This window comes from Parasteatoda tepidariorum, chromosome 8 (genome assembly GCF_982258835.1).
Source record: "Parasteatoda tepidariorum strain Cologne lab strain chromosome 8, Ptep-v5.0, whole genome shotgun sequence".
NCBI classification, from domain to species: Eukaryota; Metazoa; Arthropoda; class Arachnida; order Araneae; family Theridiidae; genus Parasteatoda; species Parasteatoda tepidariorum.
The window spans coordinates 54,521,265-54,545,958 of record NC_141762.1 but is presented as its reverse complement, the minus strand read 5'-3'; the positions used below and the strand labels follow the sequence as shown (position 1 = coordinate 54,545,958).

The 24,694-nt window shown below is 27.4% G+C and overlaps 1 protein-coding gene across 1 annotated transcript; it reads left to right on the top strand.

Annotated features, from left to right (window-relative positions):
• The first annotated feature begins 850 nt into the window (after window positions 1–850).
• On the top strand, window positions 851–19,085 carry eIF3l (eukaryotic translation initiation factor 3 subunit l). Its single transcript, XM_043039978.3, has 19 exons — window positions 851–1,008; window positions 2,130–2,178; window positions 3,794–3,923; window positions 4,821–4,900; window positions 4,997–5,058; window positions 5,166–5,235; window positions 5,329–5,402; window positions 6,130–6,210; window positions 7,422–7,512; window positions 8,832–8,986; window positions 11,500–11,673; window positions 11,797–11,930; window positions 13,357–13,486; window positions 14,126–14,199; window positions 14,294–14,351; window positions 14,444–14,482; window positions 15,675–15,767; window positions 17,229–17,309; window positions 18,968–19,085. The coding sequence occupies exons 1-19, from the start codon at window positions 979–981 to the stop codon at window positions 18,998–19,000; spliced, it is 1,638 nt and encodes a 545-aa protein (XP_042895912.1). The 5' UTR covers window positions 851–978; the 3' UTR covers window positions 19,001–19,085.
• Window positions 19,086–24,694: the final 5,609 nt, after the last annotated feature.

The following is a 24,694-nucleotide window of genomic DNA, read 5'->3' as shown; positions in this document are numbered from 1 at the left end:
GAGATTCTCAGAGATTTTCGGGTGCTTTGGTGATAGACAGGCTGTTCGGATCGAACGGCTGTTCGATAGACCGATATAGTGGTCGTTGCTTGCAACACAGTATTTGAGAGCAGGCAAAGAAAATGGCCAGTCCTCGGCTGTTAAAGACCGGTGTATGAGGAGGAAGCTGACCTGAGATCGTTTACCCTTTGGAGGTATATATTTCCAGGCCAGTTTTGTCTCATTGCTTCGATCCATCTGTTTCCAGAAAAATACAATTTGAGAGATTCCGAAGGCGAAACTCTTCAAAAAAGGCTCGAACCTGTAGCGGGAGTAAATTTCCGTTCGGAATGGTAAATTATCAAGATAAATTTAAACATTTGAAGGTATTTGAGTTGGAGACAACAACGGTATAACGGTTGGTATTAAACAACGTTATCTTGAGATGTATTCTTGGTGGTCATCCATTTATGCATGAGTTGTATAAGTGGTATTATTTTACCTTATAGAAAAAGGGATGGAGGGAGCTGAAGAAGATGATAAGGGGAAAGGTGTCTTAAGTAGAATTTTGCTGAAAGCTATTTATTTCGTGAAGCTAGTGTACTCACTCCAGCCTCTTTGAGGAAGGGCGGAATGGATGTCCATCGAGGCAAATTAACTACACCTACAGCAATTTTCCTCTAACGAATAAACGTCGAACACTGTCAGGGGGGGAGTTCTCCTGCTATTTTATTTTGTTTTATTATTTTTTGCATGATTAATAAATAAGCAAATCATATCAACAAACAAATCTTAACGTTTACGCCCATTGTCTCTCAATGCGAGCTATATGCCAATTCAAACTAATAACTCAAAGCTTCTGGAAATACTTTATAACCGTAACTTTATCCAGTTTGCGTGTTTGTAAATTTTAATTTTTAATCTGAGTTGTCATCTTAAAAACTTTAATTAACTAAATTTCTTTTTTTTGCAATCCTGGATAAAAATAAGAAATCACAAATGGAGTATTCGGAAGAATATTTCGATGAAGTGAGTATTATAAAGGTTATATTAATCATAACCTCATTTTAAATATATAGTTAGAACATCTTGTACAAATGTTTTGAATTGCTAACCAATAGAACTTCTTACAGCGATCGAAACTTTATTTATTCACTTATAATAGTTCGAGTCCTAATCAATAAGCTTGAAATCTTTTTTTTTCTAAGTCTTATATTTTTCAGTTATATTTTCCCCTAATACTCTAATTAGAGTCCAGGGGTCTGTCCAGGCCGAATTTACTACCGTTTAGCGGTACCTTCACAAATTCAATTTTAGGAAAAACGGTAGTTTCACAAATTCATCTTTAGGAAAAACGGAAGTTTCACAAAATACTTTTCTTAAAATTTTATTATTGTATCCCTTAAGACACGATAAATTCATATTTTTACCATATTTTTGTGTTGATTTTTTAATATAATTTTTAATTTTTCACAAATTATGTCTAAATTTTCACAAAATAGGTACCTCTCAGAAAAACCTAGACAGACCCTTATAGACTCTTCAATTTTATTGATAAATTTTAATTTATGGCATTTCCAGTGAGTTTATTTAATCTTGAGGAAATTATATTTCGTGCACTCTAATTTTTGACCTAAATTACTTCTTGTTGTATTTAGGGATCATTTGGACTTTTACAACACTTACCTGTTCATTAACTCTGGATTTGTGACAAACAACTTGATCTCAAATACCGCAAACATTTTAAATATACTTTTCGGACCTGATACCAGTGCCATAATCATATTATATGCTGGGAAAACTTCAAACTGGAAAATATATGATATGGATGAAAAGGGACACTTCTCCACATAATTTTCATTAGACTGCCTGCGAATTCTAGGGGTGACAGTTTTAAGTCTTTTGGCAGATTTCTTTCCATTAAATAAATTTTAAGACTGAATGAGTTAGGGGCAAGATAAAATTTGAAAAGTAATAAATAAAAATGAATTCCTTAAAATGAGCTTTGACAGTCATTTTACAAGTGTAAAACCAAGGTAACAACAGGAGAAGGTTTTTGTTTCTTCCATTACATATTTTGTATTTTTAACCCTGAAAAGATATTTTTATAAAAATTTTCTCATTCTAATTTTATTGTTTACATTTTACAGTATGATTCATATGGTTATCACGGAACACATGATCTGGATGCTCATGGAGGTAGGCTTTTGGTAGCTTTATTTAACATGTTTTGGTTTGATTACATAAAAAGATTGCACATGTGTAAAGTATAGAATCATTTATTATACATATACCGGATATTCCGGCGCATAACGCGCACCCGTAATTTCTAATTAATTTTTTTTAAATTTTAACATATACTCTTCGTATAATGCGGACGAAAATTTGGATTGTACATGTGCAATATCTCGTCTTTCAAGATCGTAAATAAAAAGTATTTTTCCCTATCTTTTGCAAAAATAAAAGAACTGAATTTGACATGTATGTGAGGGTAGAATTGAAACAGCAATAATGTGATTCTGGATGGACAAAAATGGTGTTAAATTGTGGGTAAAAAACATCTGTCAAATCCATCCTGGTTGCGTTAGAAAACCCCAAAGTCTTTTAGAGTGGGACATGTTTAGGTCCCACCTTACAGATAATACAAAAAAAAAATTGTAATTGTAATACAAAAAAATTTTAATAATTGTAATTGATAGCGGAAGACAAATATAATGAACTATTTATGTAATAACGAAAATCAATGAAGTATATAGGTAAAGGTATGTTATTTCTTTAAAATAAAAGTATTTTTCTATATTTAAATTTTTTTAATCCATAATTTTTTTATATTCGGCGCATACCGCGCACCCGTAGATTCCAATGTTATTTTTTGTATTAAAAGTGCGCGTTATACGCCGGAATATACGGTAATAAAATTTAAATTTTTTTCTTACAAAAGCTTTATATTCTTTTTATTTTGGTAAGGAAAAACTATTAAATAAAATTATGTTTCATATTTCAAATGCACATTATAATCATATTAAACATTCGTAACTCAGACATTTTTATTAATTATTTGTGAAAAATTCCTTTCAAGTTAAAATGTTACATTCTTTTAAAATGAATAAAATTTTATCCAGTTATTATCTAACCAGTTATAATTCAAAATGTTTCCCATCTGTTGCTTAGAATGCTTCTTCGTTTTACATAAAAACCTAAATTGGTATCAGTCAAAGTTATCTATATGAATAAAATAGGGCACTTTAAGTTTTGAAATGGCACTCACTTTCCACTGTAAAAATTTTTCAAAATGTGTATTATGTTTTAACTGAATTTGATCTTAAAGAATTTTTAAATTACATTCTTATGATATTCTAGGTGTGTATTTCTAGAAATAATTCTCTCTCATTATTGAAGTAAAAGAAAAATTTGTAGTTTATAAAAATAATTAAAGATACGCTAAAAGATAATATTTGCTTAAATTTTTTCAAAAAATGAAAAAAACTTACAAAAAAAATAATTTTACCAGAGTGTAATAATTATTTAAACAGGGAATAAAATTTTTTTCAAAATGGAATATAAAATGGAATGCAGTGCTTTTGAGAGATGACGGCTTATATTGACTAAGAGGACACATTTACAAGGCTCAAAGGGCAGGCAGGACAGGCCGCTCTTCTAAAATTGTTTAACAAGAACACTGTAGCAGATTGTTTTGCCCAACATCTGTAAAATTTCTTTTAATTATAAAAATAATATACAAATTTATTTATTTAAAACTAGTATTTTATTATAATAAATTTTCAGAATATCTATTTTTTCCTCCTTTAATTAGATATGGATTATGAAAGGCAAATGGCAGAAAGTTACAAGGTGCCTGAAGTTATACGAAGTTTTCTTGTTTATCTAGCAAAAGCTATCAGTGATGGCAATGTCTATGAGTTGCAAAGCCTTTATGAAAACAGGTATTCATGTCATTTATACTCTTACTGATTACACTTCCTGGTTTTAATCATATCATATTATAACATATCATATCACTAGGTTATATCCAGGATTGCAAAAAACCTGTTTTTTTAGAAAAACCCAACCCAGGTGGGTTTTACTGGGTTTTTCATGTATTAATGGTTTTTTTTTCTTCGAAAGAGAGGGCAGGGATAAGTACCTTATTTTAATATTAATAATAAGTTTAATTTTATAAATTGACTTAACATATAGGTAATTAATAATTAATACAAATAAATTGATGCCAAAGTCAGAAAAACATTTCTTCTGACATCACGATTGAAAATGTTTTATGTACTCACATACATCGCACATTTGAAACTTATTTTAACACAGGATTACTTTTTATTTATATTTTAATCTTGACAAATATTTGAGGAAAATTTTTTATTTGCATAGAAAGCGAATCAAAGGCACTGAATAATCAATGGCCATACAGTCAAATCTAGCCAGCAAGGTCACTCTCTACTCTCCAACACAATTAATTTCTTTACTATAGGTTAATTTTTTTAGGCTAGACTACATATATATTTCAACAGAGGATAAAAAAGAAATCAATCTTAGAAAAACCCAGCGGGTTTTTCAGAGTGGATTTTACCCAGTAAAACCCGCTCGGGTTTTACTGGGTAGGTGGGTTTTTTGCAACCCTGTATATCATATATTATATGCTATAATCATTATATTAATTTTAAAATCTAATGCAGTTAATGCATTCGCTAAGTCATGAAAATTATGTTTGAAGAGTATGTTTTTTAAAATTGAGTAAAACTCATTAAACTGAAACGTTTTTCCATCAGTTACATCTTTATTCCTTATTTGTTTTATAAATTATAATTATCTTAAATTTTTTTAATTAGTTATGTGAAGCTTACTGAAAGATTTTACAAAACAACACCTTGGCCTTTGTTAAAAGATATTGCTAATATTGTTCATGATGGTAAGTCAAACGTGAATGTTTTTATCAAGTAAGCTACATTGCAACATATCCTTTTGCAAATATTTTTCATAAATCTTTCTTTTCTCTCTCTTTTAGATGAAAAGTTTGAGATTCTCTATAAAGAATTATATTACAGACATTTGTATGCCCGAGTGAGCGTAAGTTTTACTTTTCATTCACCTTTTAGATTTCAAAGTTGCATATCGATAAATGTAGTGTTTAATTTATCTATTTTTAGTAGCAAAAGTCCTATTTATATTTCTAGGGTGGTCCTAGTATTGCAGACAGATTTGAGTCATATTACAACTATTGCCATTTATTCAATCTTATATTAAGTAAGTCTTCAAAAATTATTTACATTTTCCTTGATTATAAATTCATATTTGATCAAAGTGATTTTCTAATTTTTTTTATTTTTTATTTTTAAGGTGCTGATGATCCTGTGCATTTAGAGTTGCCAAATCAATGGTTGTGGGAAATTATTGATGAATTTATTTATCAGGTAATGTGAGGCCTTTTTTTATTGTTATTGTTTAGTTGAGAGGTAAAATATTTATTTATTTTTGTGTAACAATAAAGTTTCTTAAAAATAGCTTTTTCATCTTTCCCAAAATAATGCACTATACATTTGTTTTCTCTTTTAATTATGTACATTTTGTTTACATGTGTTTTTTTTCCTTTTAAAAAACTATTTTAGGATGCATTAAGTCTGTTCAAACGTGTTGCATACAGTGAAAATATATATCAATATAATTAGAAATAGTGAGTAAAATTCTAGTTTTTGGAATTTTGACTTTTTTTCTGCCATAATTAGGTATTTTGAACCTCTAAATTATTTAATTTTTTTCTAAGCAGTATCAAGTATTTAAATTAATAAATTTGGAGCATGTTATATTATACATTTTCTTTTTATATTCTGGCAGTCTTTATTATTTCCCTCTTTTTGCATTTTTATGCTTGTAAGAAGTGTTACAACAATTTTATGGTGTTCAATGTGAACATATTACAAGTGAAATTTGTGGAGAAAATGTTTTATGTTATCAATACTTAATAATATATAATATTCATATTTATATAATATATATGTTAATAAAATGTAAAATACATATTTATAGTGATACTGATTAAGTTGATTCTAAAATTGCATCTTGTGTCTTATTATTTTATTTCAGTTCTCAATCATTTAGATTTGATTTATTTCTTACGATTTAAATTTTTCAAAATTTCAGTTTCAAAATTTCAGTCATTATCAAAGCATGTTGAACAAAAGAACCAATGAGGAAATGGAGCAATTAAGGCAAAATGCAAAGGTAAGTTGGGTTTACTTTTATTTACCATGTTTCACAAATAATAATTTGTTTAAATATTAATTTCAAAACATTAAGAAGGCATAAAAAGTTCTTTCATTTAATTCTAATGCACAAGTTCAGATCATGAAACTTTTCTGAGATCAGTTTGTTTAAAAAGTATTTTTTGTTTCGACAGTTAATAGTTATAAACTTTCAGTAGCTAGTAATTGTTTTAATTTTCCTTTTTTTTTCTTCTAAAATTCTGTTAAGTTTATTACTAATAAGGAGCTTATTATGCAATTTAATTTTTTCATTTTATATTTACCAATTGCATATATATAAAAAAAAGGCTGCAAATAGTAAGACAATTTATTTATTAAGTTATTATGTTTTTGGCTGTTAAATTTTAGTCAAAAAATTTTTATTATTTTTTTATTTCAAATATTAATAGAATTCTCTACAAATTAATATTTTAGATGTTTATTTTTAATTTATTTGTTTTTGTCAGTCGAAACATTTTGGTTAAAACCAGGGTGTAAAAAAATTCCTCATTAATCTATTTTTTTAAAGAAGCCTAAATAAATAATATAAAAATATACTAAATAAATTAAAAAAAAGAAACAAGAAAATATCATTTTTTTCTCTTAATATCTGTAATGTAACATTTTCTGATATTCATAATAACCTAAAAAATAAATTACTGAAGTATTCTTTTTAATAATAATGAATAGATAATAAAAATATGTAAATCGCAGGCATTCAGTATCTTAATACATTTTGTATTATTGTTTTTTACTGCATCGGTGTAGCGAATGAGAATTCTTTTTTCTTTTCAATCTAGGTGAAAATGTCTTATTTTCAAGTTAAAGACTACAAATTACTAATATTACGAATTTAGAGATATATTTTAAGTAATGTCTTTTTAATAGTGTTCTGTATGTGGTTTATATCATTTTTACTGTATCATTGATTTAAAATGATTATTTATAAAAAAAACTTTTTTACTAAATGTTTTTTTATGCTTATTGATTTGATAATTCATACAGTAATTTAAGTAAATGTTTGAAAACTTTGAAATTTTTTTCCTTTTTTAATCATTGTCATATTTTAAACAATAAAGAAACGAAAACTAAGAATCTGATATGTAACATAGTTTCCTTACATTTTTCAGAAGTGTATGGATTAAATATGTTTTGATTAAATTTTTTCTTACATTTTCAATAACTTTATAGGTGTGGAATGTACACAGTGTGTTAAACGTTCTCCATTCATTAGTCGATAAATCTAATATTAATAGGCAATTAGAAGTTTATACCAGTGGTGGTAAGTAGTTTTTATTGCATTAATTTACTTAAGATATAGAAAATAAAATTTTTTTAATTTTTTTTAGTAGTTTTCTTATTTTAGTTGGTCATAAGGCATAAGAAAACAACTTAAACATGCAATCAAATTAAAATAATTGATCCGAATTTAAATTGATTGCTTAAAAATATGACTTTAACCGGATGTTCCCGACCGGAGGTGCTCAAAGTGTCTCACGGCATCCTAGTCATAAAATATTTTTTTGCATATAAATATTATTTGTCTAAAATCAGAGTTATAAAACTTTTCCAGCCACAAGCCCTTCGTTTGTGTTCAATTTGACAAAGTACCGATTTTAAAAAAAACAAAAACAGACCAATTCACATTAACAAGGTTATATACTTAATCTGTGTAAATTATTAGTGATTTTATAGATTAATGAATAGATCAGTATTATTTTTACTTATGCAATTTACTTTTTAGAACTCTATTTCTTCGAAAAGTTTAAGTGTAATGCTTATAAAATTAATCATTTGAATGTTAATTTTTTATGTGAAAATGATATACATAAAATAAAAAAAATCAATACTAAATCAAAAAATTGTTCAAACATTTTTTATCTGTATGTCCATTGCTTCTTAAAGCATTAATTGTAAATACCTTTAAAGCATTAATTGTAAATAACTTTAAAAATATGGATAATTATTAGAGATAAGATTACTAATCTGATACATTTTACTATTAGTATTTAATTTAATTTTATTCAACAATGATAATCTGTTTACTTTTATCAGAATAATGAATATTTCAGGGCTGACTGTGCTCCGGAAAAAATCTGGATTTCCGGATTTTTCGCTACGGAGATCGAAGGTCCAGACGTTTCAAAACATCATTGATCACAGAAGTTTCCGGAAATCAAATTTTCAAAAATGGAACTTAAAAACACAGTTTTTTTTTTTATTTGTTTGTAAGGGAGAACCAGAGAGATACTTCATAAGCTTATATTCATAATTAATATTCATTTTTTATCAGTAACTAGTTATTATAATCATAAACTCAAGAAAGGAAGACATTGGTAAATTTTAATTACTTCTCCTGGTCCTCACAAGTATGTGTAATTTTAAATATATTTTAAGTAAACTAAGAAATATTGAGAAAAAGGGAAAAAAAACCTTGTTTAAATTTTTTTCAATTTAAAATGTTTTTTTTTTTTTTTTTTTAAACTTAAGAAATTTTCCGGAATTTTGACTTGGGCTCACAATCACCCCTGATATTTTATGCTCTCTTTAATTGCTTTTATTTTTATTAATGTTTATTGATTTGTTTTCATTATTCATTAGGTGACCCTGATAGTGTTGCTGGAGAATTTGGAAGACATCCTCTGTACAAAATGTTGGGATATTTCAGTTTAGTTGGATTGCTTCGGTTGCATTCTTTGTTGGGGGACTATTACCAAGCTATCAAAGTTTTGGAAAATATTGAACTGAATAAAAAAGTAATTTTTATTTTATTGTTTTCCTGTAAGTATTAAGAATATAATTCACTTATTAGATAGAAATGTAGGAGCTAAAAGATTTAAAGATTATTAAGGTGACATTGATTTTTGGTTAATAGGAAATAGATTATCAGATGGCTGAAATTTTTTTATATTTTTGCCGCTTAACTAGAAAATATTTTAAGGATGACAAAATATGTTTTTAGCGACCTCTCAAATCTTCTTCACATAATCGTTATAAAGAAGTTAATATACATTTAAACAACTTGCACCTTTATGCAACTGAATCGAGCTTCTTTAAACTTGTTTAATCACTATTCGAAAGTGACTGGTTTCCTGACCTGTAACATTAGATCACTATCGAAGTAAAAAGATTGACATCGAAGAAACTTATCTTTTTCTGCAGGTCAAGTGTGCTGTATTTTTCCTCCACCAATGAAAAAATTCATGACTATGGGCTGGGGGAGAATTTGTAACTGTGACTTTCGAATTAGGATCTGTTCACTTAGTTTCGATCTTATAGATTTTTGTGTCTGTAATCATCTGAAATATTACTTGAACTCTTTAAATATTTCCAAGTATTAACAAGATTTTTTAAAAATTGTTTTTCGAAATAGAATTGATAATGTTCGTTTGATTTAGAAAATTTATTTTAAAGGATTTTGGGTGCAATGAAGAGTTCATTTTTAAGATTCTCCTTACTAAACATTTTAAACTCTTATGATTATCTATTTAAAATTTTGAAAATATGATAAAAGTACTTTTTTCATTAATCCTAGATAATTGGCAATTTCTAATCTTTTTTTTACAATTTCAAAATACTTAGTGCATACAAAAACACATGTATCTAACCAGATCTGAAAACGTTAAATTGTATCAAGAACTATAATGAGATAATATAATTGTAATTACCTTGTAAAAATTGACAATTAATCAAATTTGACAGTTTGTTTATATCGATAATAAAAAAAAAATATGAATTAAAAGTGACTACTGAAGATTGAATCATAGTTTTAGATTTCATTCTCTAAATAACTTTATAAAGGCAAATTGGTAATTTGATATATTTGCATCTCTTATTTAAAGTTAAATATTTACATAAATCAGTGAAATATTTACATAAAATTGTCTAGTAATGTTTGTAACATGTAATCAAGTTTTTATCTTCCTATCTCTCTGATTTCTCTCCGCCATCGGCATCAAACAATGTGTATCTGCACTGTGATTGGTTAGAAATCTTCTATCAAACTTAACCTTTGTAGACAAGCTATCATATGAAAAATGTTGATATGTTTTAATTGAATCAGGAAACGGACATTTTTCAAAAAATCGATTGGAAACCAGTAGTTTGTCGAATTTTGTATCAGTTGCTTAAGGCTGTTTGTAAAAGAAGGCTCTAAGTGATATTGCAAAATTTAAAATTTCTTGATGAAAGATCTTATTTTAGTCTTATTGAACTATACAACATATTGGGAGGTGTTACCTTTTTTTAAGGTCGTTGAGTTTCTAGACTTTTTCAAGGTTCTTAAGTGGACGCCTGAAATATCTCAAATTCAACTGTCAAAATAAAGTCTTCTCTTATGTATCAGTGCTCAATTGAACATCTTTTTTCTTGTCTTGGATAATAGAAATCACTAAAAGGATGATTTATAAAGCAATTCCTTTCTTGTTTTAGGCTTTTTCTTGATTTATAGTTTCATGGATCTAATCTAACGCAATGATTATCCAATTAGAGCTTACAGCAATAACATTGATTATGATTTATTTCGTCAAATCAATAAATTTCAAATACTTCAGTGACTTGTTTTTGAATGTGTATGAAGTGGTAGAAGAATCCTAGTGCGTTTAACAACAAACAGTCGTCGACTACTTCAGGAAGACTTGTTTGACAGCATTTTGAAACACCAAGGGTGTGAATGCTAAGATGTGAACAATTTAAATTAATGTTGGGAATTTATATAGTTCGCCAAATAGAAGCTAGTGGATGAGAAAGAAAGAATGACATATTTGTTAATGCTTCACATACAGAACTGAGTTACATTTAAACTCACTGAAATTCACGAAAAGTGCACTTATAAATATTTTAATTGTTATTTTGTTGATGATAAATGAAAGTTTATTTTGAAATCAAAATTTTCTTAATAACTGGGTAGCTGCGTGTTCTTGTAAACTTAAACCTTCTTGTAAAATAAGTGTATTGTAAGTCTAAATTTGTTTTTAAAGCAAAGACTTTAAGCTTAACTTTATAAATCATTATTACGATTCAAGGTCTCTAAGATGTTTTATCTATAAATTATAGAAGTATAAATTATCACTATAAGTTGTTATAGTCATTCCATATTTGATTTTAAGATGTTTCTTCTCTAAATTGTTTAAATTTAAAAAGAGTTATAAAGTTTAATAATAAGAAAATTATGTTTTATGAGGTTACTTTAATTGTTTTTTTTGTTTTTGTTTCCATGTTTTATGAAAGTTTATTACATACTTATTTAGTTATTGGGATTTTTTTTCAGAGCTTGTATTCCCGTGTTCCTGCTTGTCAGATCACCACATATTATTATGTTGGATTTTCTTACATGATGATGAGGCGATATGCTGATGCCATTCGCTCTTTTTCCAATATTCTTCTGTACATTCAAAGAACACAGCGAAATCTTTTCCAACAGAGGACTTATCAATCTGATCAAGTAAAAAAAAAAAAACATATTTATTCATAGCCTTTTAACTAAACTTTTTATATAATTTAAAATAATGAAATAGTTGTTTTTATTTTTTGATTAAAATATTGTTTTATTCTATTTTTCTTATAGATGAGTAAGCAAACCGAGAGAATGTATACACTACTGACTATTTGTTTAGTATTACACCCACAAAGAATTGATGAAAGCATTTTATCCACCCTAAAAGAAACCTATGGAGAAAAACTATTAAAAATGCAGAGAGGGTAATTATGAAAAATTTTCTCCTATAGTTTTTTGCATTAGATGGAATAAAATTAGTTATTGTATGTCTCGTCCAGCAGTTTCGATAATAAAACACGGTACAGGGTAGCCATCCACCTGGAAAAACTGAAATTTTGATATTTTTTTATACTTGAAAAACCTGGAAAAATCAGGAAAATTTAGATAATTTTAGTAAGATTTTTCTTATGTTGTCTAGTTGTATAGTTTAAATTCGCATGATATTCAGCCCCTGAGATATTCACATCTTTTATTTGGGAGAGAATATATATTAATTAGCATTTTAGTGATTTCAAATTTTACCATTATTTTTAATTTTAAAATACACCTTTAAATGTTTATTTTCTAGTAATTTTTAGTTTGAAATGTAAAAAAAAATTTGAAGTTGTTTATCCATTAATTCTGTTTTTATTGTTCACCTTTTTTTAAGAAAATTTGTATACAGAGATTGTCTTTTAGCTTACCTTTAATTATTTTTCGAAAGCTTCACGTTTTTCTGTTATATTGATAATGAGTGAAAATTACTTTGGGAAATATACACATAAAATAGTATGAAGATTATTTAAAAATTGAGTTATTACATAATGTTGGATATTTTGATAAATTTTAATAGCAGTTTGTGTGTTCCCTTTCAAGTCTCAAAGTGCCCTTTTCTGTGACAAAACACCTTGCCCTTTTTTATTGCTAGGGACAACTCTGATGTTGCCTGCATTCCAGAAATAATATTTCCGAAACTGTTTCTCTTGTTACCCTAAAACAATGGGAAAACTAAGGAATGTATGGAAAACATGTTAAATGATGTATAAACAGAATATAAAAACATTTTATTCATATATCTTTATTAAGAAGAATGAAAACAAATATTTTTTGTTTTTATTGTTCTGCACTGTGCAACACCCTAAGGTTTCTATTTATAAAAACACAAGCAATTAAATTATCTAAACTTAAACATAATTTAAACTTTTAAGTAAGAAAAAAAAAGAATAAAATTTTAAGAATTTTATCTAGGTTTTTTCTAAATAGTATGGCAACAAAAAATTTGACAAATTTTGCATTTGCAACATTTATTGTTAAATACTGGATATTTCTTAAAATAGTAATTCAAATACAACATTATTTAAACACTTGATTTTAGAAATCAGCTTAAAGAAAATTAGACCAATGAATTTTATAAGGAGTACTGACTGGATTAAACACAGTATAAAGTGACTCGATATTGAAATGCAAATAGAAATTTTTTTTTTTGCTAATCAATCTTTTTGAAACAAAATCTTGTTTTTTTTAAAGTTATAGAATGTAACAAAATGATATATCTTTTCTTTAGAATGCTTCTTAGATATTTCTTTCTCTATAAATTATTTTCTTTAAATTTTAAAATGAATTTCATTCAACTCTGGTGTTTCATCACAGGGATTTAACTGAATTTGAAGCTTGTTTTACATTTGCATGCCCAAAGTTTTTGTCTCCTGTTCCACCCAGTTCAAATTCGCAGAATGCAGCTAGTCCAGCAACACCTTTGACTCTACAAAATGCACATAAAGTAAGTTCATTATCTTTTGGTGGAGTTTAAATTTAAGATTAGCTATCCTTCTTAGAATTATTTTTTGCTGGGACTTTTCAAGTTTTGATGAGAACTGTAATATTTCTCATTTACAATTGTTATCTTTATGATTATAGACTTATACTAATGTGATGACATTGAACACCAAATGATGACAAAGCATTTATGCATCATAAGTAACAAGATTAAATTTAAGTACACCTAATTTGCTTGATTGAACGCAATAGTTATATTTGCAGCGCAAATGCAAATCAAAATTAAATCTGCAGCATAACTTGAACTTGAACATGGACATAGACACCAGCTCTGCACCTATGCCTGTCACCTCTTCACTACCTTCTTAGAAAAATACTATAGCCAGGAAAGCAGACAGATATATTGGCAACACACTATGCTGCAGTTCCCAACCTCAGCAACTTATAGGCCACCACCAGAGCTAGGCCTGACATCTGCCCACAACAAGTCGCTAATTTATACAGGGCTCCCACTGTAGTTCAGATAACCTGAAATTTGTTACACTAAATTTATCTTGCATACAGAATATTTATTACTTTTAGGATTGACTGCTTTGATTGACGTATGGTATAGTGTTTTAAAATCGACATTAATTTCTTTCAGGAACCATTTGTTGCTCAATTAAGAGTATTCATGGATGAAATCAAGCAACAAATCATGCTTCCAACCATTCGCAGGTCAGTAATTTTCTCTGAATTTATTGTACATGTACAGTACTTACTATGTTAAAGTTAAAATGAAACATGTTTTCCTAATTGTTTTCTTTTTTAGTTATCTTAAGTTGTACACCACAATGCCAATAGCAAAACTGGCAGCATTCTTGGAAATGGTAATTAATTTGTGTATTTTTTATTTACATTCTTTCACGCATTTTGATATTGACTTGTATTCATTATTTTTTGTTCTTGTTTTTTTTTTTAGGATGAACAAGTTGTAGTTAACTTTCTTCTATGCTTTAAAGTATGTTTGCCAATTGTTTTCTTGTTATTATGGTACTTACGTTTTGTTTGTGTGCTAAATTTAAAATGTCATTGTCTTTGGAAATCCTAACTTCCTGACACCCTTATAAGAAATTTTTTTGTTGTGATTTTCGAATACAGTTTTTGTTAAAATTATCCAATCGGTGTGTGATATTGTACTGTAATTATATAATAATTGCTCATAAAATTTTGACAATATGTTTTGGATAGCTTTAAACTGGTTCCTTAATTTTTTACTTAATTTAAAGGTAAGCTTTCTTTATTAGACAAATTTTTTTTGTGACAAAAAAAGTGGTGAAATATAACATTTAGCTGTGAACACAGCATTTTGAGGTGAAATATAACTGAATATTTTCCTTTTTCCAATGTTTAAGGCTGTAAATTTATGTGATTTGTCTGTTTATAAAGTCAACTTATATATAAATAAATATGATGTAGCAATTATTGTTAACTTTAAAATAAATTAATGATGAAATAACATTTTAAACGTAAACATTTAACATAACGCTTTAAAATAACGTTTTTAGCAATTGAAAAAAAGTTGCATTACCTAATTGAGTTAATTATTGTATACATTGGTAATTACTATATAAGATTGATAGAGAACTATATTATATGTTCTCTATTGGTAATTTTTAAAAGAATATATTTATCTAACATTAATCAAAATGGATTTATTTAGGGATAATTCCACTATATTGGTTATGTCATTCCACTGTCCTTCCTATGTCCAATCATTGTGTTTCTTCTTTATGAAAACATAATTTAAAAAATATTAATTTATTTTATGCCCCTTCAGCTAAAAATAATTTAGTCAAACTTTTCATTAGTTATTGGGCTTTGTTATTTTTGAGACATCTAAGAACGAATGCTGTAGAACAACTGCTTTTTTATATATGTGAATTATATCAGAGATTAATTGATAATGATGAAAATGGCAAACTAAGTCAACACTTATACCTTTTTATTATGTTTAGCACAAAAATGTTCATTAGTGTTAAAATATACATTTATGTTATTTTCTGAGGAGCTTTAGCAATCCTCTGCTTGACAATTAGTAATTTATGTTTGGGTCTGGGCATATAGGCTTATATAAATTATTGTTGTAAGTTAATGTGTAATAGATTATTAACATTATTAACAAATAACATTTTAACATTATTTGTATTTAGCACAAAATGAAGAATATGGTCTGGATCAAAGGCACTAGTGGCTTAGAAGGTGAATTTCAATCTGGATCTGAAGTAGATTTCTACATTGATAAAGTGAGCTGCTCCCCTCTTTTGCTTTCATTAAATATCGTCAATAAGAGTAAAGAATACTTAAAAAATTGATTTATTATTTTGTTTCAAGTTGAAGGTAGTTTGTAATCTATACAATTTTATATTTTGCAATTAAAATCTATTATTTCAAGGGCAAATTTTAAATTTTTGCAATTTCCTAGGTTTTCTGTGTGAAAATATTTCCCCTTAAAATTATAAAAAGTTTGTATAGAAACTTTATAAAACAGGATGTTTTGTTTTAGATTTGCACAGCTGTTAATTCTTCTGCATTTTGCCGAGCATTTGGCATATTTTCCTAGTTTCACCTTTCCATGTCATAACTAAAATCTTCTGCATTTTTATTTCCCAATTTGTGATTACCCAATTGGGCCTTATATCATATTAGAAATATATTTTAATAATGTGGTATTTAAAAGAAAAAAAATCTATATTTTAAAACCTGTGGATAAATAATAAATCAAAACACTGCCTCGTCACGAAATCATTAGTGATATTAACAAGAACACTAGACTAGACATTGTGGAATACAAATTTGTGTGAATTAAATGTGTTCAAAGCTATCAGAAATTCGTTTTCAGAAATTTCCACATGCGTCATAATAATTTAGCATTGAAAATATTGGATTTTTAAAATCATGTAGAAATCAACTGCAATAATTGCTGAGAAACGAAAGACAAACCATCTAAAATGCTCTGCGATGGTGCAAAACAAATGCACTAAGAAGTTAATTCTAAAATGGGTGTTTCTAAATTAGTGTGTGGTTTTAAAATAACGAAAAATTAAAGATTTCAAAAATCGCGTAAATATCTGCATCAATAACTGCTATAAGGCAAGCACAAATTGAGCATGTGCAAAAATGATTACACAAATGTGCAATCAAAATTCGCCCGTTTCAATAAGATTGCATTTGAAAATAGCGCAATGTTATGAACCTTGTTGAAACTGGTAACAACAACCATAGATAAAAAATCTCTCAGATTTGTGAAATAATTGTGATTTGAAATTCACACATAATCATACAGTTATAAAAAGTTAGGTATTTTTTTAAAAAAAGAAACGTGTATTTATGTCGGAATTGACTAGATTTGTACTCTTTGCCTGTTGTAGCAACGTTATGCTGGATATTATGTTTTTATATTTTGTAATAGATGATTGAGCAAATTGTTTAAAATGATTATGGTTAATTTTTTTGTGTGTTTTTTTTAATAACTTCTATAATAAAATGGTGTTAAATTCATTATATAATCAGACATTCTGTATTGAAATAAATTACAAAATATAAAAATTGTAGTTATTTCTTGATTTAATATTCCAATTTTTAATTACTATAAATTTACATAACATTTTGAAGCTTATAAAATCTTAAAGCATTTTAAAATATTTCTTCTGTGTGTTAATAGCTTATTTAACAAATAATTAATTATTTTTTTTCTTCTATTTAAGGACATGATACATATTGCAGACACAAAAGTAGCTATTCGTTATGGGGATTATTTTATTCGTCAAATCCATAAATTCGATGAGGTAAGAAAATTTGTTGTTTTCTATGCTTTTTAATAAATTTATTTGTTGACAATTGCTAATACGTTTATACTTAGCAGGAAAAATCTTTTCATTTTTAAAATATAGGAAAAGTGAAAGAAAAATTATTATAGAGAAATCAAGCTTATGCAAGGAAAGATGTAAAACTGACATGGGCTTACAAAAAACTAACATTGGCTTAATTTAAGATAGTTATGCTTATAGAAATTACTGTTTATTATTCAAAATATCACAGGCTAAAATATTAAGTGGTTTGAATCAAAATAATGAAAAAATACAAGCATAATTGATTGTATTTTTTTAAAAGAACATTATCTACTTGAAGAGGAGTGAACTACACCAAACACACTACACTGAAAGAACAAGTTATATATGAGATTGGAAAAATATTCCTTCCATCAACCAAGTGTCGGATATACTTTGATAGTTCATACCGATGTATCGTCATACCATAGCATCCATGCATTGCTTTAACCTTTTTATCGGCTATTAATGCTATGAATTTTCACAAATTTTTTTAACAAAAAAATTCCTTTATTGTTTGTACATTATTACAATATGCCAAATTCAATTTGTGCATTTATTAGTCACTTTTTGACGATTTCACTGTTTTTTCGAACAATTTTTTTCACTGTTACTACCATTGATATCCACCAGTTTTTTTAAGTTTTGATATTTTCATACCATATAATAAAAACCGGAGATTTGGATCACTCCTTTTAGTAATTACTCCTTGGTGCAGTCGATCTGCGCTAAATCCATGCTGCGCTTTGATATATATTTTTTTTTGCAGTTAATGCTGTTAATTTTCTCATGATTTTTTTTAAAATCCCGACATTATGTTACAGAAAATTGAAATTTGATGCAATAATTCCATCTTTTTTTCTTCAATTTTTTATTCGGAAGTTATCACTACTCATTTCTGCATATTTTTTAACATTTTGATATTTTTAATTTTATTACGACATTAATTATTATAAAGTTTGAATCTCAAAATACACATTTAATTAACCCCTTTTTGACGCATCCGATTTGTGCATTTTCATAAATACACCTAATTTAAAATTTTTTCTTTTTTCAGTTATCACGATAGATTTGAATTTTTAAAATTTTTTTTTTTTTTTACATGCGATGACCACTTGCTATGGAAAGAGAGACATTTTTTTCAATGTATATATATTGTTTTATGTATGCTTAAAATGACAGCCCTTTATTTATTTCATCTTTGTACAAAAAGGGGAAGTACTGAAGAGGGGGAAAAAATCAGACAATTTCTTCTTTCAACAATCACTTGTCTGATTATATATATTTATTTGTTCTCTACATGCTGCATTGTCCTTAAATAAATCATATCCAATTCTTTTGGTTTTATGATTCATTAGCAAAATATATTTGATAGAATATTTTAAAAATTTCTTTATAGAAATAAATTTAAACTATTTCTTTCTAAATAATTATTTTAATGAAATAATAAAAAATATATATTCATTCTGTAATTCCAGTATAATTAAATCTGGATATAAAGTACAGCTTTGTATGTATGTAAACACCCTTTTTTAAAAAAACTTCTAGTTAATTTTTGAAGTTGTGTTATTAATAATAAATAATTTTCATTAAAAGATTTTTTTCTATAATTTCAGATGCATAGAACTATTTCTGCCATGCAGATTTGATTTAAAGAAAACAACATAATCTGTAGATATAGATTTGATCTTGATGTTAAAAAGGAACTCTGAATAAAACATTCTTTTATAACTACTTTGCTTTATGTATTTTTTTGATTTTCTTTATTAATTTAAACTCTTGCTGATCTACTATTACTATAATATATATTAATAATACAAATTGCTTTTGTATAACATAAATTAATGAGCAGTGATTACTATGCTGGACTTACTGGCATAGTAGTTGTCAAGAATTTTAATAATTTTATTTGTGTTACTGAACTGTATTGGGCTGCCCATCATAGATTAATGTTGGACAAGCCTAGGTCTAGTGTAGGATAGAAAAAAAAATTAATTAAGTATCAAGATTGAACTGAACCTATAAAATTGCTAAATAGTAAAATTTTCAGCATATGGAGAATTCACATTATATAAAAATCATTTGTTATAAGTACAAATATACATACCCTAATATAGAATTCAGCACAGTGATTATGAATGAGCAATAACGAAAAATCTTTAAAAAAACTGCTTGAGAATCATTATAAAAAATTTATTTTACCCATAATGGTGACTTTATTGTAGTTGGAGTGGAACCAGACATAAACTTTCAAGGCATTGACAGTTTTATAAGGCTACCAGTGAGCATTTAATGGAACTGCTATGCGCGCAGAACTCATACTTGAAGAACTCGTGCACGCAGAACTCATATATTTCAGCATAAATGATGATAAAACTCTCAGAATATTTGTGAAGTTATATAATAAGACTTCTTATCACCAAGAAGAAACTCTTGACATATCTAAGAGAAAGTGTGAAATTGCTTAAGATGCTTCAGGTGTCAAGTTTGCAAAATTTGAATGAATTTGCAATTAAGCTTTCAGCTTACGTAGCTCAAGAAAACACCAGGTGAACAATTCAAGCCTCTTTTTCAAAATCAACTTAGTCTAGGGGCAGCCTTTGCCTGCCCCTAAATTACAATTTTATCTCTGTGCTGTATACTTTTTTTTGCTGCATTTGAAAATTGTAAAATATAAGTCCATATATTTTTTCCAAATAGTTGCGGCATTATTGGATTCTTTGAGAATATTTTAAATCCTGTTTCATGAATATCGAATGCATAATCTGGTTCTTTTTTAGTTGTATGGTATTCTTCGTTGTATACGTTTGAATGCTTTGCTGGTTTCATAAGAAGGGCAGCTTTTTTTTCTTTCTAACTCCTGCTACTTTTCAAATGAAACCAAAAAGCAATCAAACACAAGCTCACCACTCTCTACACTTGAGAATATTTTATAAAGTATTGTATTTTTGTAAGAGTACTATATTTCCATTTCTTGTGTCAGACATCTGATTCTGTCTGAGTCGCACCAACCAAATTCTTCTTTATTAGTCTTCATTTGAACAGAAGCTTTTCAATCAACATCATGTGGCCTTTTCAACTTAATCCAGAAAGCAATTAAACAAAACTTCTGTCTCTAGACAAGCAACATTTAAAAATAGTAAACAGTGTTCAAAATTTACATGGTAATTTTTTTAAACTTGTTCTGCTATAGAATCATTTTATATTTGCATAAGAATTTGCAACACCATTAACTTATTTTAGCATTGGATAAGCTAAGTTAAAATTTAAATTGAATCCTGTTTCATTTTCATTAAGTAATATTAAATCTAGTATATATCAAGATTAGTATGACATTGAAATCTAACCAATGAATTGGGAAGTTATAATTGCTAGATTTACTAAATTCTGCACCTTCTAATAGGGTAATTTATTATTTTTTTTTAATCAAGTAAGAGCATAGAGTTTATAAATATTGTTACGAGTAATTTAACAATGTGTTATTTCTCATGGCTGTCGTGCAAGAAAAACTTATAAAAGTAATCTTATTTTTAAAGATCAAGATTTCAGAAATGGTGCTGATTTAATAAAAACAAAATTTTTAAAATAAAGTCATATTTTTACTAAATGATATCAACCTGAAAATATTCGTTTTGTTATATAAAAAAATCGTTTAATTTCTAGGGATTAATATCAGACACTCAAAATTTTGTGACTAATGTAAGTCACATTGAAAAAAATGGCCATGATTTATGTAAATGAGATTTGCATTTATTTTGCAGAAGTCTAACTTTTTTTCTGATAAAATTCAGTTTTAGAGGTGTAAAACTGAAATTATAACATTCAGATGAATTATCCAGTTTTGAGTTTTACTCAGAAAGAACTACTGATGAACTTGGATTGTATTGGATGAAACATAAAATCATGAGACTAATATAAGACTGTGTCCGGATTTTAAGTAATGCATTTTATAGGACTAATTCATTTTGAAACATTCCAAATTTTTATCTGTAAACAGAAAGCTGAATTCTTGTATGTGTATGAGGAAAACTGATGCAGTGACAATAACGATGGTAGATATGCTTAGAAATAATGGCACAAAAATGTACCAAATCATTGTTCTTAAAAAATTAAAGATGTAAAACCTGTTAAAAATGCTGTTGCAATTTTCAATAGATATAGATGTCTGCAGATAAATAATAGTGTAGAACAAATGATGTTTTCTGTTGGAGGAATTTTTTTTAACAGGTCTTAGATACTTTCATATCCCTGATTTCAAATCAGTGATCGGTTTCTTTCTCCAAGCTTTAGTTTTTTTTAAAATTATATTTTTAGTCTCTTTTGTCGAAATGTATTAGTTTAAAAATGTAAAAGAGGGGATAGTTTAAATAAGCGACTAACTCTTCGAAGAGTTAAGACATAGCATCAGGAATAAAAATTGCATAATAACCCACGCCTGAAAATATCGTCTTACGCCGCTAGGGGTGCCTACCTAATATGAACTATTTCGTCGTGTTATGAACTGGTTATATTAAGGGAAGCTTGTCTAACCGTGTATAACGACATTTTCTCTTATAAGAAGTTTGTCGCAAAATTTATGCTACCTCCTGTTACATATAACGTTTTCAAATGTGTACATTTTGACCAAAAGAGAGTAAAAATATCATTTAAAAAAATTGTACCTTTAGGAGCAAAACTAATTTCTGATTTGAAATCCCAGCAGCCGAATTAGGCAAGATCAAGTATTGGTATAAAAGCAGCATAAAATTTTTTTGTTGCCCAGTGTAAGTTAATTTAACAGTGTAAGTTAATTTAAATGTAACAGTACAAGTTATAACAGGGTGCGTAACGATTTTAAAAAGTGCTTATTTTCGTTTTTTGAAAACCCTTAAAGGTGTTTTGTTCATTGGATGTTTTTAAAAAGTGCTTAATTTTCCCTTTTCCAAAATGAGATTTTTTTTCTTTGCTGTGTCGATTTTCGCCACAAATTATTCAAAAAGCGAGGTTTGCTCTATTCAACGTTTTCACAATTATTTCAACCATAATCCATTTCGGCATACCGTTGGTCCGTAGCGTATGAAAGCGCCAATGGTTTTATATGATTGATGAAGTATTTCTTGGTTCGCATGTACGTATACAGACCTGGATTCGGTGGGAGGGATTCTTGCAGTCTCATGTGCAACTATTAAATTTTTGCAAAAAATTCTAAATTTCATGCTTTATTTCCCGCCCTTTTAAATCGAACCGAAAAATCTTTTTAAATGTTGCTGCTGGCGGGGACCAACTGAATACGCCGAAAAACCGCCACTTCCCTTAATGGCGAAAGAAAATTTTATTTCTCTTGCTTCATTTCCTCAAAATTTCGATTTTATTATTTAATTTAATAAAGATAAGAATTAACTAAAATTTTTAATCAAAGGACATTTACTTGAGGGGCTGTCCACAAATTGCATGAAATTTTTGTTAAACTTTTATTGTACTTTATTATTATTTTTTTACTTATTACTTTTTATTATTGTATTATTAGCTTCAAAATTTTTAGTACCCTTAAATTATTTTATGAAAAAAATATTTAGGGGCAAGATTTTAGGCTTTCACTAATTTAAACGCAGCAAAAAATCTTATGTTATTCAGATTTGTCAATCCAAAAATTTTTTATTTATTTCTTAATGATTTTATTTAAAAATAATTGAAATAAAAAAAATCAATTATCTCAGATTTGTTAAATATTATGAGTGTAGGGACCATATAATAATTTACTTCTGACGAAAATGCTTAGCTTCAATCTTCATTGTATTTGCATTTCATTATTGATTATCGATTGGATTTTTTTAATTATAACAAAAATCTACTGTGCATTATATAAAGAGGTATAAACATTAAGTAAAAGGAAAAAAGAAAAAACCCTTTTACTGTCTTTTTAAAACTTCGAAAAAATTTTTCCCTAGAAAATTTTATTACTAAAAATTATTCGATGAAAAGAGTTCTAAGTCAAAGCGTGCCAGTCATTTTAAGATTGAACAGGTTATTTTTGGAACTTTCAAAAGATTTGAACAGGTTACATTATTACAATAAGTTATTTTTAAAATATTTAGGAAAGGATCTTAAAAATTTTGTGGGCCTTGTGTCAATATTTGTTTTGATCAGTCCCTGACGTCAAAGAGAGGATTGAAGAGAGTATGAGAAAATCTTATACTGGATGTATTGCTCGATAAGTCCTACTTCTTTTTAGCGAGGTAATGACATAAATTAGCATCACATCCGTTAAAAATAAGTAAAAAATATCGAGTTATTCGGCAAAAATGTTTAAGTCGATCTGTAAATGGACTTCAAAATTGAACTTGGAGCTTGTTCGTTGTTCACGATAAGACTAATGTCAGATTCGATATTTTAATAATAGTATAAATATAATGTTATAACACATAATAGTTAAAAAATTTAATTTACAGAGTTCAAAAAAAGTTTTTTTAGAAAATGAGTAAGAATTAAATTTGCAGCTTGTTCCTTGTCCCCTATAAGAATAATATCAAATTTGAGATATATTAAAGACATAAATATTAAAATAAATATACATATTAACTGTTGAAAATTTCATTTGAAGAGTTCGAATAATAAGTTTAACAAAAAAGTCTTTCCTTTAGTAAATGAGAGAATCATAAATTGAAATTGGATCTCGTTCGTTGTCTATGATGAAATTAATATCAAATTCGAGAATCAATAACTGACTGAAAATTGAAATGAATATTGCTTTATTACATATTCTCCGATGAAAAAAAATCAATTTAAATAAAAGTCTTTCCTTCAGCAAACGAGGCAAATGCAAGTGTGGAAGACCTTAAGCAGTTAAATATAACAACATTATAGTTTGTCTATAGAAAGAACTCCCCTCTCCTCAAAGTATAAAGTCGACTGCTGCTATGAAAACAAGAAATAGTGCATTTCAAAAAGGAGAGATTCTTTCTTCGAAAGGGAAGATTACCATCTTCTTAAATGGAAATTTAGCACCAAAGTGTAAAATGACAAAATTTTTGAGCAGTTTAACATTGTTTCATTAACCCATAAGTGCCGTCACAAATAGTGCAATGATGCAAAAAGTGTTTTTACAAATGAAGTTGTTGTACACATGCATTTTGCAGTTATTTTTATCTTTTATCTACCACTGAAAGAAAAAGCAGTGCGATTTGACTTCAGCTGCAAATAAATCTAACAATTTTAATAATAGTTATAGTGGACATAACAATTCTGCATAAACAATTCTGCTTACACTTTTTTGAAACAGAAAGAAGTCTTCTTGAAAGGAATCTTGACTCAAATGGGTTAAAAAGATATCAAAATTATACTAAATCCTTCATGCTCAATTGAAT

Excerpts from the sequence above, each read along its gene's own strand:
- eIF3l (XM_043039978.3), top strand. The coding sequence starts at position 979 with ATGGAGTATTCGGAAGAATATTTCGATGAA. Across the intron at positions 7,513-8,831 it reads AGAAGTTTATACCAGTGGTG|GTGACCCTGATAGTGTTGCT; the intron begins GTAAGTAGTTTT and ends ATTATTCATTAG. Across the intron at positions 11,674-11,796 it reads GGACTTATCAATCTGATCAA|ATGAGTAAGCAAACCGAGAG; the intron begins GTAAAAAAAAAA and ends TTTTTCTTATAG.